At 40.2% G+C, this 18,050-nt stretch overlaps 1 protein-coding gene across 3 annotated transcripts; it reads right to left on the reverse strand.

Annotated features, from left to right (window-relative positions):
• Positions 1 to 1,785: 1,785 nt before the first annotated feature.
• Positions 1,786 to 17,767, reverse strand: LOC120669888 (mediator of RNA polymerase II transcription subunit 13-like). Of its 3 annotated transcripts, none has more exons than XM_039949773.1 (23): positions 17,606 to 17,767; positions 16,901 to 17,021; positions 16,228 to 16,301; positions 15,971 to 16,110; positions 15,775 to 15,861; positions 15,589 to 15,676; positions 15,411 to 15,494; positions 14,861 to 14,938; positions 14,683 to 14,762; positions 13,098 to 13,176; positions 12,490 to 12,798; positions 12,335 to 12,421; positions 11,134 to 11,365; positions 9,736 to 9,942; positions 7,904 to 9,214; positions 7,541 to 7,793; positions 7,349 to 7,433; positions 7,167 to 7,254; positions 6,769 to 6,847; positions 6,028 to 6,326; positions 3,495 to 4,542; positions 3,044 to 3,421; positions 1,786 to 2,727 (listed from the first exon to the last, which is right to left on the reverse strand). In XM_039949773.1, the coding sequence occupies exons 2-23, from the start codon at positions 16,922 to 16,924 to the stop codon at positions 2,090 to 2,092; spliced, it is 5,748 nt and encodes a 1,915-aa protein (XP_039805707.1). In that variant the 5' UTR covers positions 16,925 to 17,021; positions 17,606 to 17,767; the 3' UTR covers positions 1,786 to 2,089. The 3 variants fall into 3 exon arrangements, with proteins under 3 accessions (XP_039805707.1, XP_039805708.1, XP_039805709.1); XM_039949774.1 differs by having other exon boundaries at positions 2,090 to 2,727; positions 16,901 to 17,017; positions 17,606 to 17,742; XM_039949775.1 differs by having other exon boundaries at positions 2,090 to 2,727; positions 16,901 to 17,024; positions 17,605 to 17,728.
• Between the last annotated feature and the right edge of the window lie 283 nt (positions 17,768 to 18,050).

Consider the following 18,050-nt stretch of genomic DNA (forward strand, 5'->3'; position numbering starts at 1 on the left):
CCTAACTAAATGCACTATTAAAACATACTTTATGGTAGAATTAGAAAAAACTAAATTTGATTCTTCGGATGTTGGTGTATTTCTTATAAACTTGGTTAAGTTAAAGAACTCTTTTCCTCACAAAAAAAAAGTTAAAGAACTCTTATTCGGAAGAGAACTAAATAATTTATATTTTAGAACGGATGGAGTACTAACAACCAATTGTGATAATGCACAAAAATCGTCAACCTTAGCTACCAAACAAGGCATTGGTGCAAGTAGTTCGATCGATGATATCAAAGTATAATTTCTCGAGCAATGTTATTATTAGATTGAGCATAGACTGACTCTGGGCCTTATAGTCCAACCTTGTGATTATTAGTTGAATCGGGCCTATGGTATTTTTCGAGATGGGTCAGATTTTGACAGCGTTATTTGGTTCGAGCCCACCCCAATTTTATACACATTGCATGCATGACTAAAATCTTAGCTCGACCTGCATAGTGCACTAATCAGATTGGGCTACTTTAAAAAGTCAACTTTGGTTCATCAATCAGGTAGCCTGCCATGCGATGGGATCTACTCTTGTTGTGCTTGAACCAAACGTTTTAATGCAATCATCATAATAACTATTACAGGTTGTGTGTAGTGGCGAATCTAGCTCAAAAATGTAGGGAGGGCTCATATTCACTCTCTTCTTCTTCCTCTCCTTCTCTTCTTCTTCCTCTCCTCTTCCTCTTCATTGTTTCTTCCAAAAAATTAAAAGAGGGCTTAGGGGGGGTATCCATGGGTCTTAGGGAGGTAGGGGGGCTTAATCCCCCCTAGCCCCCCTTTAGATCCGCCCCTGGTTGTGTGTGATAGATGAAAATAGTATAAAGGATGTGTTACAATAGTAAGCTTTCATGTTATAAAACATAGTTAACGTCCCTAGTGAATAGTGATCAAGTAAACTAATATAAAATGTGATGGCCAAGGATTGTTTTTAGTCGTGATGAATGGTCGCTAAAGAGACCACCGTGCGTGATTCAGGGGTTTCTAAACAAGACAAGTACCAAAGATTTACTGGCAAGGAAATGCCCCATTATAGAGTTTTTGGCTGCCAGATATATTTTATTTTTATAGAAATACTTGACTGGTCTTTTAATTTGCAAAACGAGGAATCCATGGGACAGGAAGAAGAAAAAAGAAGAGCAGATCTGCTAGACCAGGACATGAGAATGTATCAACCTCATTTGAGTAATAGAAGTGGCCACTATTGACTAGTACAACCGCAGCAAATATCGAACTTGCAGGTTTATCTAGAGGGTGGGCATGTCATTCTAAGCTTTAGTTACAAGTAACTTTTTATGTGCTAAACTTAGATATTAAAAATGTTACGAGCGGTTTTTGTCTTAAAATGTAGTTTTATCAATGTTTTCCTTTTTCTTACAAATAATTTATATTAAATGATAGTTTTTCGAACAAATAATAGTTAATATTGTATTTTGAAGAAGTCTATGTCCGAGTCAAAGAACCATGAACTTGCATGATTGCATCCGCCAATTCCTGGTCCCACAAGAACAAACCATGAACAAGAATTTACTAGCACGATCTGCAACAGGACAAACCAAATCGACTTCTTAGTACTATGTGTATAAGATGTGAAATTAGAAAATGAGCTATTAATGTGAAGTGAAAAGGAGCTTTAACAGATCGATTTCCCCTCGAAATTGGACTCAAAATTGAATGCGCCTTTTGCATGGCAACCCGGCTGGCAAAATACCAGGGGAAATTAAGGGAAAGAAATGACAGCAGCAACCGTTAACAAGAGATGAAGATTTACAAACTAATAGCTCCGCATACCAAGGGCACAATCTATCAAACAAAAAAGATGTTACAAACAAAATTACATTTAATCAAGGGAGAGGTATCAGCCCGTTCCACACACTTAATTACATCCTCAACCCAACAAATTAGAGTTATCACCCACTATCAACGCAAAATCGGGCCAGAGAGCTCGTCGGTGTGCCCTCACCTACCTACCTAAATACATACACGCAGACACTTGGATTTGAGCACCATCTAGCCCTAATTTTCCTGTGTGACATCTACACCCCAATTAGTCACTCCTCTAAGCCCTCTCTCCCTTCTCTGCTGGTTGAGTTAGATGCCGATCAGCATAGTGCAGAAGCCGCCTCAACCTTAGGACCATGTCACAGTGGAAGGGCAGAGCAGTGCGCCTTTCCGTGTAGACCGGGCTTACTGTCAACCAGGAAAGGGAGTAAAGCTCGGCGGCTACAGTTTCCAGCACATTATGCATCTCCATCTCATAGTCTCTAGTCGATGTCTCCTGAGTGAAGTTTCTTGCCTGCTTGCTCATGTTGCTGCCACCAGAGCCTCGACTCATCTTTTCTTGAACTGTGCCAATGCTGCCCCCATAGTGATCAATGATGCTAACCGAGAGAACAGAGGGCCGATCCTCCCTGGTAACCTGTGCAGAGTCCCTTCTTATGGGTGGGATGGCTTTGGAGATGATGTAGCCCATTGCCAAAGGAATTGCAGTCCCTTTGCTGTGCAATAGATGGGCAAGCGGTGGAGATTCTGATGTCAGGCATGTCGGGAGCTGTAATGTTGCCGGAGAAAGGTATCTCATACTTGGAGAAGGAACTAGGAGATATGAATGTGATGCTGGCATTGACCCAATGGACTTAACTGGAGTGAAACCTTCCAAGTAACTTGAAGTACCACTGCCACCTTGATTGCCTTCACCTGTAAAAGATGTCATAATTTGACAGCTTAATAAATGTGATTCTCTCTTTTATTATTGATTTCCTTACAGACACAGGAGGAGTTTGCTAATTCATTTATACCATGCAGCACAGCAATACATTGTTGTAGGTTAAAACTATTTTTAAGCAACTAATCTTAAAAAAGTGATGTTATGGACAAGATATGGTCAATAAGTTACTAGTAATTATTCAGTGTTGAAAGAAAATGCCTCATTGAATAAATTCCAACATCAAATAGGCACAAAGTGTTATCTTGTATATTCATGTATGAAGGTATATACACAGGTGGTGCTTACCAGAAGCAGGCCGGGTCAACAGATCTGCTTGACATGTGAGATGCAATGAATGATCTTGGGAAACTGCAACCAAACTGATGCTCCGAACTAAGTGCAGTGAACCCCTTGAACTGTCCATCCCAGTTTGTTCCACTAGGATCTGCTTTTTGTTGCCTGATTGTCCAAGTCCACCTTTCATGTAACTTGCTTTTGAATGAGGACTATACAAAGGATTTGGTGAGGAAGGCATGTTTCTATCTTGAATCAATGTCATGTCTTGCTGCTGGAGTGTAGGACCATTAGAATTAGATGAAATACCCTCAGGTATGGATCGCCGTAACTGCACAGGCCACTTCTTGACCTCATTACCACCAAAAGAATATATTGCCTTTTGCCATTCTGCATACAAATATATTAGATAATCACACATTGTTTTCTTAAAAAATGAGTTTATGACAAAAACAGTAAGTACCTTGAATTTCCAGTTCAAGAAAACCTCCAGTACGAGTTATTATGACATCTCTTGGTCGCATATTGCTAGCCTCAGGTGAAGACGACATTATTTGACAACCTTGCTGCAGAATTTGAATGAAAAGACTTTGGAGAACTTTAGTGTCTTGGCGGCTACTAATACCACCAAAAGGAAATATTAGGCTATCCAATAACTCTCCTCTAGCATCTGTCCAGATGCATACTAACCATCGCCAGTCCTCAGTCCAACCATAGCAGCAATGGAGACTTGCTGCTCTGTCACTCTCAGATCCATCGAGTAGAGGGCTCACACCACTATCAGAGGTGCTTCCTGAGATTGATCCATAAACCCCGCTGCCACCAGCATCTGCTCCAGATTTTGACGATTCCATTGAAGCATTAGGATCAACAGACCCAGGGTCTGCTAGTATGAAAAGTGGCTCAAAAGCATACTTCCTATCATCTTGAGCAAATAAATCTGGGATCTTACTTGGGTCCAGCAGTCCTCCAGCACGAGCAGGCTGCCATGAGTTATCCCATGTTGCTGACCTCATGGGTGCATCAAAATCTGTCTCTCGAGGGAGAGTTGGTCCAGACATCCGAGGAACTAAGCATTCTTTCCAAAGTGTAGGAGCAGGCGATGTAACATGCATCATCATAGACTGAGATCTACCCAAATAAGTAGGTGACTGAAACATGTCGTTTGTGGAAACAGCTCGTGGGATTCGCCGGGCCTTGTTATACACTGTGAATGCTATGTCCTTCAAAACAGCAAGCTCATTGCTTGACTTATCAATTCTCAGTAACGTTTCAATAGTAACAATCTGCAACACGAGCTTAGGTATACTGAACCCAGATAGCATTACAACATTTGATGCCGATGCTTCATCTGCAGAAGCACTGCTGTTTTGTGCTTTGGCAACCTGGAAATACAGTGACTTCCTTTCCCTCTCCGGGGATGAAATAACATATCCAAGAGCAACAGAAGATTCTACTAGTGTCTGTAGAATTGCGCAGGGATCTGGAAATGGGCAGACCACATAAATTACCTGCACAGATAAAGGATTGCTGGTGTCAAAAAAAAGTGAATAATTACCACGTGAGAATAGCATTGCATCCATTATGAGGGCTCTAGAACCAAATGCATACTGTGTGAAATATACACAAAACCCCTTACACATCTGGGAATGTAGAAATACAAGACATGAATATATGACCTAACAAGATGATATTGACTGCAATGCCGGCACCTTGGTTGGATGGTCTCAGATGGAACCAAATCCATCCATGTGGAAATCGAATAAAGTTCCACATGGATAATTCGGGTTCCTGGGTCATCCCAGACCTTCGAAACAAGACCTAGCCCTTTTAGTCCACAACACTACCAGGTAAAACATGTATCACATCAAAACCATGATGAGGCAAGAATTGCATGGAACATGATGTTAAAAGTAAAATAAAGAGTTTAATCATTTCCATGTCCAGGAAAAACATGATCATTAGGTTCAAATTTACATTGCCCGTTAACATATCGTGAGGAATATGTCGTGGCCTCGTGGGTCTGCTTTGCTACAAAGAATGTCGAACCAGCAAGCATTGACACCACTGTCCAGCACCTAGGTTAGGTGCCTTGGTATGTAATTAGACGAGGGTAGTAAGGATAGAGATAGATCAGAAAAACAACGATGAGTTGGGGAATGGCAGTTCAAAAGGAGAAGTTATTTGATCAAATTTATTACATAGACAACTCTTATATGACTTTAGATCACTAAGTCCTCCTCACACTGAAATCACACTATCTTGGCCTTCTGAATTTTCTTAAATTGAACTCAGCTTAACTTGGACTCAACTTTAACTTAATTCTGCTCCTCTTTTCTAGTTAGCTGGAATCCTCATTCTTGATCCAGCTTTCCAAACCAACTTTACTCCATCTGTGCCAACTCATACCAAAGATTGCACAGCATATTTCTCTAGAAAACTAGAGTTTCTATCTGTGTTAAGTGAATTATTGACAATAGATGCATAATATATTGTGCGCTGCCTAATTTCTAGGGAGTGAATATTAGAACACTGGCACTTATCCATTAAACCGGATGAGCCCTTCCCTGGTCTTCCCTGGTCATAGTAGGACCAAAAGAGTAGATAAGTTATGTTTACACAGATGAAAGTAACAAAATCTACAGTCAATGTAAGGAGCATATTGTAACATAAAACAAAAACATCTCAAAATGTTTATACCTAATAGTACAGATGAAAATCATTATAGAGCATCCAAAAGAAGATTAATATTACCAAACAAAGACAACTGAAACCTATTATATCTGATTAAAGGAACACTTAAACTAAATATAGCTAGTTCTCTTTTCCATTTGGCAAATTCCTGACGTTAAATTATTTTGAAAAAGGAAAAGGACAAAGGCAGCGCAAAGTTGCAAAACATTAGCCAATTAGTCAAGATGGAGCAAAAGGAAAACATGAACATAAGAATGTGAATCAAATCGATGGAAAAGGAACAAAATGAAAAAGGGACTTACAGTGCAAGGTCCACTACTGCTCTCTTTTTGATTTGTAGAGATGCTTGAAGTGAGTTTTATATCCCTGAGTATCCTCGACACAGATGTCACAAAGCTTTTCACACTCCAATGTTTCGAAAAAGCTAGAAGATAGTCACTTATCGAACTGATGGGACTTAAGTAGTTGTTGCCAACCTTCTTCAACTGATCAGGACACTCAACTAGAACAAGTCCTGAAGGCAAATATTTTCCCGGAGACAGTTCCATTTGTCCTCCACTGTTTTGTGGTGAATGAGTTCCCAGTTTGCAAACTTCATAAACTACAACAACTCAAAATTAATACAAGCCACAATCAAAAGCATGCTGCATCATAATGAACTAGAATGAAGGTTTGGAGATTTAAAACTTGCTTAAGATGAGAATCTGCTGGAGTGACAATTATCTCTTTACATCAGTTGTGTTGTCACAGGGAAGGGATCAGCATTTCGTGTTCGTGATGGCATCTGTTTTTTATGCTAACGATAACTTTACGTGCATAGAAAAGAATCAGTTAAATGAGTGCCCTCTTTGAGTTTTAAGTATCAATTATTTCCATGTAAAAAGCATACACACTTAAAGCACTCAAAATTTTACTTTTAGGGTGCATATATTCTTAAGTGACAGCTATTTAGGAATGGACTCAACAGGAGTAACTTCTATCGGCGATATATTCTTGAACCATAACTAATGAAATTCTGAAGCAAGAAGAAAAATGGCACTTACCTGTTCCAAGCTGCAAGAAAAAATCAGTGGCTGCTGAAGTAAGCATATCAATATCGGGGCAAAGTGCATAGTAAGTAACCTATACGAGAGAACAAATGAGAAATTTATGAGCCACCAAAACAATGGGCAAATATAATAATCTAGAGCCACTAACTGTAATTGGGGAATGTAATGTTGCATGTTGCCATGTTGTGCCACTTGCACTATGAGAAAAATATTTACCAATCTGGCAATGCTATGGCTCAGAAACAGTGTTAAATAGAATGGTGTTTTTTTAAGTAGCTAGGCCCTATTAGCAGAAGCTTCTGTTTCCCCAAAAGCAGATAAGGGGAGTGGAGGGAGGGAAGGGGAGTGGAGGGAGGGAAGGGGGTGGTAGAACATCACCAAGCTAATCTTACAGGCTTGGGCGAGGCATAAGGCTCAAAAGGAGCTTTCTCCCAAGTCTTAAGACCATTCACCGAGGCTTTCAACCAATCATCCTGGTAACTGCAGTTTCAATACTTGCATCAGTAACTCATGCAGATATATATACATGCTTATATCAGAGAAAAAAAAAATCATGGAAGAAAAGGTACACAACCCGACAAGCACAGAAGGTGAAGGGAGGACAGCAATGGTTGGTCTGACACGGTGATATCCCTTCTGGTGCTCCAGCTCTGAAGTGCCTGCATTGACACCCAGTCTCCTGTGAAATCATGGTCTCTTCCCCTTATGGCAATATTATATTTGAACAGAATTATCAAGTTCATAGAACAAGCCACAGCAGGCATACCTCGGTTGCTACTGGTTGGCTGAGGTGGGCTCATTGAATCTCCACCAATGGACGTAGTGCTTGATGACTCCCGGATATCACCAGTGGAGTACTGAAAAGAGTAGGCATCTCCCGAAGCTGCTGACTCAGCTGGATTGCTTCGACCTCTGCACCAATCAATCACTGATAATGGGCCATCCATGTTTCCAAAGGCAGATTTGAGAGCTGTCCTTATATCTGACTGCAACAAGCTAAACATGGATGACTCTGAAACCTGTACCAGAAAGAGATTGAACATTAATATTGGAACATGGAGAAACAATGTACAGCACAACTATCAGACTCAGAGATTATGAAAAGAAATGGGTGAGTACAAGATTTTACCTCAGCACAAAGTGGATCAACTAAATCAACACCAGCACAATCCTTCGAATGGCATGTTCCTAATAGACCACCACAGCCAGCATGAACCATTGAAGGATCACAAGAAAACCCACGTCTCTTTTGCTCATCCAGGGAAAGCCAGAAAAAGGAACCATCCCCATCATCCATATCAAGTGAAATATCAACAAATGAAGTAGATTGTTGAACAAGTAATGCCATGGCAAAGAGAAGATCCACAACAGGCTGCCTTTGCATAGACAGACTTGGGCTTGCACCAGTTAATGTTTTAGCAGACAAAGGCTCAAGGGAGTTTGACCCTTTAGGAGTAACAACCGGCCTCCAAACTCCCACACTTTCCATCAAGGATCTGTCATGAGTTTCATGCTCAACATCACTGGACAACCTTATGGGCATCATTTCTTTCTTTCTTATGTCATACTTGGGGGTGAGGTCTGATTTATTGCTGACATCTGTCTGCATAAAACTAGACATTGTGCTGCTAAACTCAGCAGACGCCTTGCTTCTCAAAGACAATAGGGTATGCCTAATTCTGCACAAGGCAGCCTGGAAGGTGATGCATTCAATTTCAGTTGCAAGAGCAGTCTTCATAGATAGCAGAAAATACCCGGCATTAAACATGCTGTCACTCTTCTTTTGTGAAACAAGAGAAGAACTAAATGAAGTCACACCAGAAATAGGTGGTGATGTTTCTCCCTTACTTGGCTGTATGTCGGTACTGTTTAAGCTCTTCTCACTCTCTTTCTTCCTACCTTCGACAAGTGTGTATAAGTTTGATGAATCAACATCACGTAAAGGATTACCAGATGTTAGTTTAGAAGGCTTCTCAGGCTTGTCTCCTGCAGGCTCGATTTGAGAACTCTGTGTGACATCATATGAATAAACTCTTGAACTAAAACTAGAACTGCCTGGTTTCTTTGATCTGGGCAAGTACGGATTTGTAAACAAAGATGCTGGCATCTCAGCAACAGAAACTTCAACAGCTGCATATTCTGGAGCAAATGTGAGCATTGCTTCAGCCTTGGTAAGATAATCAAATCTTCCAGATGATAAAACTAACGACTGGGACTGTGCAGGTGTTGCAATATCTTTCTGAGGTTCTTGAACTTTAGAAACAGCATCCTGAGCAGGGGCCATAATTTGGTGGTCAAACGCATCCAAAGATGTGAAACCAACAGGAGAAAGTCTTTGTTCAGGGATATCCATTGCTGTGGATGGACTATCTGTGAATGTGACATCTCCACAGTTGGAAGCAGGAATCACTAGAGCTTGTGATTCAGCAGTACCTGGAGGCTATATGAAATGGAATTTTAGTTACATGGATCAATGCTACTTTGCAGGTCAATCAGAAATATGGTAATCTAAACAGCCATAAATGTCATCATAGGGCACTCAGGCAGCGTATTTCCCCTCACCACAGGTAACATGCTAAATCCTTATAGAATACTTATGTGATATGCTTCTAATTTTATGACATGACAACTACATGCTTCAACTTCAACGCATCTAAGTTATGACACACACATATAACCCATTGGTTATAACTTCAACAGAGGCCATTAGTTATAACCCACACACTTATAAAAGCAGTAGTGAAGTTGTTGGTTACAATCTAGACAGGGTAGCAATAGTAAACTTCCTTCATAAAATTAGTGCACCAGCACGGCAGCATAAAATGCAAATGCAGGAGCCAATACAGTTTATTGCAGTTAGCAGATTGAGATTAATAACATATTTACCAGAATTAAAATGGACTGGGCATCTGAAATGTTGTGTAGAATCAACATACTACATGAAGAATATAGAATGCCTACCTCACCAAAATCTAACTCCTCTTCTTGAAAGAAGTCGCTAAAATCTCCAAACTCTGAGAGAAGTATATTGATGTCCATCACAACACCCTCATCATCCCAGCCCCAAGGGCGCCCAACTTGACCATTTGTGCCTTGTACATTTTCACTGACATCTTTGCCAGCATGAGAAGAAACCTCCATTATTTCAGAATGGGAACGCTTGGATACCTGCTTACACAAAGCATCACGATTACTATGATGTCCTTACATCCATGTACAGAGTACCACAACACTATGATTGTGCAGTACTGCCTATAAGGCCAGTATTAAGAAAAGGTTAAGATATCAACAGTGTCAATAGTGCAACATGCAAAACAGAGATTTGTTCAGGTATCAATGGAACAAATAAATGGGGGAAGTCAGTGTTTTATCTAAACAGAGGTCCAGGCAGATCTATAGTTGCATGCATATTATAGTAAAACAAAACATTTATATGCAGGAATCTGGCCTAGTTCGAAGGGAGGGCCTGGTGCAGCGGTAGAGCCTAACGTCTGTAACTGGAAGGCCTCTGCACATTTGTGTGGGAAAGGCTTGGTGCTTAAAACAACCCTTCCCCAGACCCCGCGCAGTGCAAGAAGCCTACGGCACTGGATACGCCCGTTTTAATCTGGTCTGGTTCAGAACAGTCGAGAAGTGGGTGTACAACATCATCATCCAAATTCAAGTCATCTTCAGCTCAAATTTGGGTGCCTATCTTTTCTAAATACAAAGTGGCCAAGCTGCTCCTAGATGGTTCTGGCTCTTTTTTAGAGGAAAAAAAATGTAAGGTTCTATGTGAGTAGATATGTAGGCTTCTATGAACTGCATTCTGTCATGTAGTGAAATATAAAATATGTAAAAGGACTCCATTTATCTGTTACTATCCTGCTTTGTTTTTCGTTTTAACTGCCACCAATATTTATTAGATCATCTATTACTCAAAGGTCATGTACTTTCAAAACAAAATTATGAATATATTAAGTAGGTCACATCTTTCTCACATTATTGTGCACAGTTAAAGAATACTTCAGAAAATAATCATGCGATGGCGTAAATAGCTCAGCAGAAATAAAAAGAAGAATGTGTACTCACACTAACTATTTATTAGTTAAAGAATTATGTATTTACAAGAAGTAGAAAAACTGTTGACATGTTATATCTTTTGCATTTGTGCTTCATTCAAAGATGCTTGACAAATAGTGACAATGTTTACTTGGATAGTCTTCTGTCAACAAGTATGTAGCTACAAAAATCTCAATACTATACCTTATCAAAAAAGAAATAAAAAGAAAACCAACACCAGTTCGCTAGCACAAAAACAGAAAAAAGGTCAACTCAGTATACTAAAATATTAAGTGAAGAAAGAAACGAATACAGTACCATCTTGCTACCGGCATTATCGTTGTTGGAAGGCATATCAGACTGACGGCATGCCATAGAGTCAGCATCAGCTAAAAGATCGCCTTCAGTAGTAACTGCACGTTCACTTCCATCAGAAGTGCTACTCACACTACTAATACTACTAGCCGTGCCGTTGCACTTGTTCTTTTTTCTTCTTAGTCTCAGAAAATTAGAATTCACTCCAAGTCCACGAGAAGATCCGAGGAAAGAGCTGTTAACATAACACACCAATTCAAGTAGGAGAAATCATAGACAGAACAGAGGTTACAACCAGAACATATTAAAAGAAACAAAGGAGATGTCATATAGAACAGCTTTTAGTACTATTTCTTGGGTTGATGATCAATGGGAAAAATAAATTCAAATTATAGAATTATATTATTTTTTGCAAAAACATTAGGGTATATAAACGATGTTATATTGGCAAAAAGTATATACAGCTGTAAAGAGATCTCGGATGTACTTGGTAACTGATGATCCGTGCACAAAGGATACCATAAATATAATAACAAGTTCACACCCTGCCCGTGCAAAACTTAATAAGAACATCGTGTTTACATTGCAAATTTTCATCTTTGTATTGAGTTTTCACCAAAGACTAAATTAAACGCTGACTGTTTCAGGATCTGGGGAGAATGTAGACCAAGCTGGGCCATCTTCTAGCTGATAGCTCAACTTACAGGAAAAAAACAGAAAAGTATGTGGTGATCCTAATACTGATTCAGTCGATTATCCCTAGTTTAGATTCTTTTTGAATCAGGAGCACACAGCAAAAGACAGTTAGAAAGAGAGGGTAAAGGTTAGCAAAGGCTCATCGGTAGCTTCTCCAAAATATACAACAATATGAGGGAATAGAAGTATTGCACAAGATCAAAATGCAAGTTTTTGATTGGGCTCCAGATAAAATGCTACGGTCAACGATTTCAAACAGAGGTTTTAGAAAGAAAAACTAATCCAGCCAAACAAAAAATTGTTTAAAGAGGATCTGGAATGCGTACAACACATGATTAGGGTGCATGTGCAACAAGTGCAATAAATTTCTTTGTAAGTGCTTGATTTTCATAAAGCTCCTCAACTTATAGACAACATCATGACTGGACAAACATGCTCAAAAGTCACAACCAATAATTAATTCTCGCTTTAGTATCAAAGAGAACCCAAAGAGAGAAATAATTCTTACCTGTTCTGAAAGTAAGAAGATGGAGAAAAATTCCAGAATGGCCATGCCTCCCATAATGAACCTCCCAGCAGGCCCTGTAAACACATTCTGCAAAGAACAGGATATAACCCATCCATTCTACAGTCATAGCAAGAAAATTAGAGTAAGCCTAGTACCTTTTGCTAGAAAAACGAACGAATGCTTGATGGACCATAGGTACCAAAACAGCCTCAGGTGGGTAAATGAATGTCCTCTCAAGAACTGGAAGGCTATCAGGTGATTCTACCTTTCGCTGTCCATCAACACCCAACTGAGAGTCCTTCGCTGAATCCATTTCTTTTTTAATCTGAATATGTTCTGATTCAGAAACTTTGTCAGCTGAAGCAGCAGGAAAGCCAAGTGCAACTTCAACATAATAACTTTGGCCTCTCAGCTGACATACAGTAGGTTGGGTAAAACCTGGCAAACTAGCTGCCGAGGATTTGCTGAAATTGTTAAAGAAACTTAACGTGAGACAACAGGGTCGAAATGAACTGTCTGTTGATATGGTATCTTCAAAGAAAAATCATAATGAAATACCCTTCATAGGAAAATCTAACAAAACTTATACAAGTGCTTGTTTGTAGATAAAATTACAATCATCCAAAAGGCGCACCAAACAAGTCTCACTCACCAGTAGGGATTTAAATATTTTCATTTTCATGAGAATATTGTGGCACATTTAGAATGCAGAATGCAGCTTAATGTGATAAAATCACAAAAAAATAGGTTTCTTCTGAAATACCTTGGATATACTTGTCTCACAAGATCACTTGGACAACAGCCGACAAGCCTGCCCAGCATTCCACTAGGAGCAACAACAACTGCAACATTTCAACCATAAATGATGAAAACAACTGAGAAAAGTGAAATTACACATCAACCAAATTTTCAAATCTCTTGATAACTTGAGCAAACAGAAAATCTAGTAAAACCATCTATACTCTAAAGAATTATTTAGAATTAAATGGCCTATTTGAAGACAAAATCCAAAGATAACTAGTCCTGCTTAGACAACCAATATTCTTCACAGAATGGTGGGCAAAAGCTGAGAGGAAGCTTCAGAAACAACACAGGGATTTAACTCCTTTTGCATTCTTGGAGCCTGGACCCTATGGAAACATAGGAATGCATGTGTTTTTGAGGGGGTGTCTCCAAACCTGCAGGCGGCGGTGCAAGCCTTTAAAGATGAATCTCACCTTTGTCAATTCTCGGGGGCTAAGAGCCTTGCTGCCTTAGAGCAAGTATACTAGTCGGCGGGGAGCCGGCGAGATCCGACGGGGAGCAGAGAGAAAAGAACGAGCGACTCGTGAGACGGCGGCACTGTAGCAGGCGAAATGCACTGTGCAGACCTCTTTCCCACTCCCATCCTTCCACGTCGCAGCTGAGCACCAAAAATCGGTGGGGTCCGCCACCCACGAGCTCGGCAGCTCGGGTGAGCTGGAGCTCGATACGCCGGCAAACAGGTGTAGTTATTAGGCTTGCTCTTAAGCCGCGAGATGGGCATGGTGCAGGACTAGTACCTGGTCGTGTTTGTGGTCTGGTCCTAAAAGGGGGGTTTTCATGTAATAGTCTTTTCCTACAACTGTAGGTTCCTCACTCTGGTCCAAGGTGTGGAATGTTCATGTAAGTGGACCGCTCTTTCTCTCTTAATACAAAGGTGCGCAGCTCTCCTGCGTGTTCGAGAAAAAAAAAAGACAACCAATATTTCCAATGACAACTTCTCCGATCACGATAGTATGAACATGAAGGGATATATCCTTGTAAGTCGAGTGGTGGGTACATTAGATAACTATCTCTGTCCTTTTCCGGTGGTTGTTTTAGCTTGCCAAAAGTGTTCTTTTTTGTTTGCTGATATAGGATTTCAAGAAGAGACAAACCTACATACGCTTACCTTATTAAATGTTTGCTATATTTTTCAATACCCAATTCCTTTGTCCATCGGTCACCATAGGTGGTTGATGAGGCAAGTTAATTTAAGACGCCAGACTATAGTACAGAGTACATGCTATAGGTTTTCTTAATATCTGTGCAAGGAATAACTATACATATTAGAATTGAGGGAATACATGTACGTTGTAAGCTTCTTGGTTACCACCTGTTACATATGTCACGGCCCCAATCGGGGAGCCGTGCAGAACTAGGGGAATTGGGGAATTGCAAGGGATAAACGGACGCTGAACCGGACACTTCAATAGTCAAACGACAAACATATAAATCGAACCTAAAGAACTTTTGTTATGCCCAAAAAAAAAAGAAGTCTTTCAAAGCACTGCAATGATATGAAAGAAGCAAGAGAATAAAATTGACTTACGAGAATAGAACAGTACCTGGAAGACCTTCACCAACAGAGCGAGGAGAATGAGTGAGAACTTTCTCTATGTCATCACTACAAAGGTTCCGCATGTACCTTGTAGAATATATTTTTTCAAGTAAGGGTCATCAGTACATATATAAAGTAAAGAAGATCAGCAATATAATAGAAAGTCATGGGCATTGAGTACTAACCGAGCAGATATTACCACGTGCACAAATATTGCTTCCTCAGTGGCAGCAAAGACAAACTCTACTGTAGGCTGCGCTTGCCTAAAACAATGATAATGAGAACAAAGAAATCAGGAAAAGGTAAGAAGAATCCTTGAATACTACCAGCTGCAGCTACATGCATTTACACAGGATAAGGTAATCAAACAATCACTCCAATACATTCTCCAATAAAGTTAACAAAATGGCACAAAATAATTGGCAAACACTACAGTGAAAGGAAAACAGCTGACTGTAAAAGTCAAGTTGCAATGTCGTCAGTTGATCCAATAAGGACTGCTCAAACAAAGTGCAAACAAAGCCTATTTAAATACAAGAGTAGCAGACTCCATTACTATTTATACTATTATTCCAACGAAAGACTTTTGCTGACGTTTGTGATAAAAGGTGCCAGCATATCTCCCAAACCCCAACAAATAATGCATGGAACTCTAATTGACAACTTATCATCCTGTGATCAGTGAGCAAAAAAAGGAAAAAGCAAATAAAAGTATAGGAATCTTAGATAACAAACCTAAAGCTGTTCTGATTTCTTGTAGGGGGGTTGTATTTTGTAAAAACATCGCCAAATCTTGCATAGGAAAGACCTCTTAGTGATCTGCAACAACAACAAAAAATCCAATGGGAATATCATAATCCAAAGCAGACAACCTGTAATTTCTTGCTACAACAATAACTAAATACAAGAATACCTTTCTAAAGAATTTCTTAAGGCCTGAGACAGTGCAGTTGCTACCTCTTCTGAGTTGCCTGGGGCTACCCATAAACCATTTGACGCAACTACAGATCAAAATAAGCAGCAGGAAGAGGCAAATTCATAAGCACTGGAACATTGCACTAAGATGCCACAATAAAAAGAAACATCAGCCAGAATCAACCTCTTAGTTTGTTTACAGCAGTTTGGGCCATTTCAGATACCGCTGAGTGGCGGCCAGGAAGAAACAACCAGAGCTTGATCTTCTCGTCTGTAAGTATAACAAAGTTGTGTGGTATGCATCATCTTAGCCCAAACTTAAGGGGGAAGGAAAAAAGAAAATATATACACATTTAACAGGCACGACATATAATTATTACCAGGGTTATGCTCTCCTTGAGATGGATCCCATGGACCAACAAAGGAATTCGTCCAGGTACTTAGGAAGCCTTCACTTTGTAAGTTAAGATATGCCGAAAGCACAATGTTATTAAGAGCATCTTTCTGCTCAGCCTTTGAACTGAAATGGGAACAGGTGATCCACAAAAGTAGCAAACAATTCAAAACATAAATAACAAGTGCCCAGAAACGATTAAGATACAACACAAAAGGCCATAACAGGGGTATATTACAGCACCTTCTCTCTTTAGTTGTACTTGCATCCGGTTCGATAGGAAGAAACTGAAACCATGAAACTGTTTGGAGCTCCGCCTGTTAGGACAAAACATAAAAACAAGAATAAAGCATAAGCAACTCATTCATGGTATCAAAGCATGGGTGGTTAATTTTTTTCATTTTGCAAATGACCAACGAGAAGAAGAAAAAAGGAAAACTATTTGGGTTGCAACTTTTGGGGTTGACAGTGTAAATGTTGGTCTGAGTTGCAGAATACTCTGGTCGCAAACTCATGGCATTTCCTACTTTCCAAGGTCTCAAGATGTGGCTATTACTTTCTGTCACAGCATATTTGTATAACTTAAAGGAAGTACAGAATCATGCAAGTATTCCAAATGGTGAGTGTATATAATTCCCACACAATGAAACTAGATATTATGAATGATTTATGTTGCTCAAAAAAATTCAAAAAAAAAAGAAAGAGAGAGAGAGTAAGCACAGCTGGCTAAGTTGCAAGACTTTCTAACCATATTAAGTGAATCTGTTAGCAAGAAGTTACAGCAACAAACACTGGAAATTAAGCATTTTCACAGCATGATGAAACAGGGAACAAATTAACAAGTTTTGGTGTTGTGTAAAAGGATATTGAACAGAACAGAAAGGGGGAAAAAACAGGAGCATTGGATATGGCTTACTATTTTGAAAATGTTGGTCCACATGTTCAGTGTACAAGACAAGGCTGCTGCTTTATAAAATCACCACCGGTCCTGCCTTGAAAGTACAAGGTGAAACCAGAAGCATGTCCTGCCTGCCTGCCTGTGAAATAGAAATTTCAGTTATAGTATCCGCAGAACAAAAAAAAGGAACTACATGGAAGAAAGAACCAGATCGTTCAAATATGATGTGCAGACAGTGGGAGCAAGTCACTATAAACTGTTCACACCAGATCAAATAAACTGGGACAAGCTATAACTGAGAGTGCATCACCACTTAATATGCCGGAGATGGCGCAAATAAGAGCTATACAAAACAGAACATTCAACGTCGCTGACAGAATCCTACTTCAAATCCCCCCAGCTGCCACAGCAGCTGCTGTGCAATTTGCCAATTTCCATGGCCATGGAAAATCCCTACGCTAACATTCCCCGCACACAATAAGTCAATAACCAAAGAGGTTCGCAAACTAAACTGCCCCCTGCACCTCGGGTAAATTGGTGCTGCGCTGAAGCAGGGGCGGACCCAGTTTAGGACATGGGTGCACACAAAACCCAATAATTTTGCAAAAAAATCGAAGTTAGTAGGTAAAATCCATGCTCAGATCCGAATACAAATAGCACACGTTAGGGGGTTTGGGTGTTCAATTTCCCACAGCAGGAAAGGAAGGGGAAGGGCGGACATACCTTGTCGGCCGGCGAAGCGCCCGACGAAGAACTGGCAAGGGCGGCGCCACTCCCCTGTCGTCGCCGCTTGGAAAGAAGGCGGCCGACCGAGCGAGCTAGCGAGAGAGAAGAGAAAGGGGGCGAGAGAGAGAGAGAGAGAAGGCCGCGGCCGAGCGAGCGCTGCACGTCGGGAGGGCCCAGGAGAAGCCCACAAACGCAGCAGGAAAAGCCCACAAACGCAGGTGTGCTTCGCTTCTCTGTTTTTTATTCGTAAAATAAACATCTTGATCTCTCAACTTTACTCTTAGGGTCAAGTTGATCCCTCAATATTTAAATTGACCAATCTAATTCCTCAACTTTTACTTTTAGATCAAACTTATTCTTGTGCTAATGCGGCTCTTCTTACTAACATGAGACTGACAAGTCATTTTTACCCTTAGCTTCTTCTCATAATACTGTATTGATG

Source organism: Panicum virgatum, chromosome 4N (assembly GCF_016808335.1).
Source record: "Panicum virgatum strain AP13 chromosome 4N, P.virgatum_v5, whole genome shotgun sequence".
Taxonomy (NCBI): domain Eukaryota; kingdom Viridiplantae; phylum Streptophyta; class Magnoliopsida; order Poales; family Poaceae; genus Panicum; species Panicum virgatum.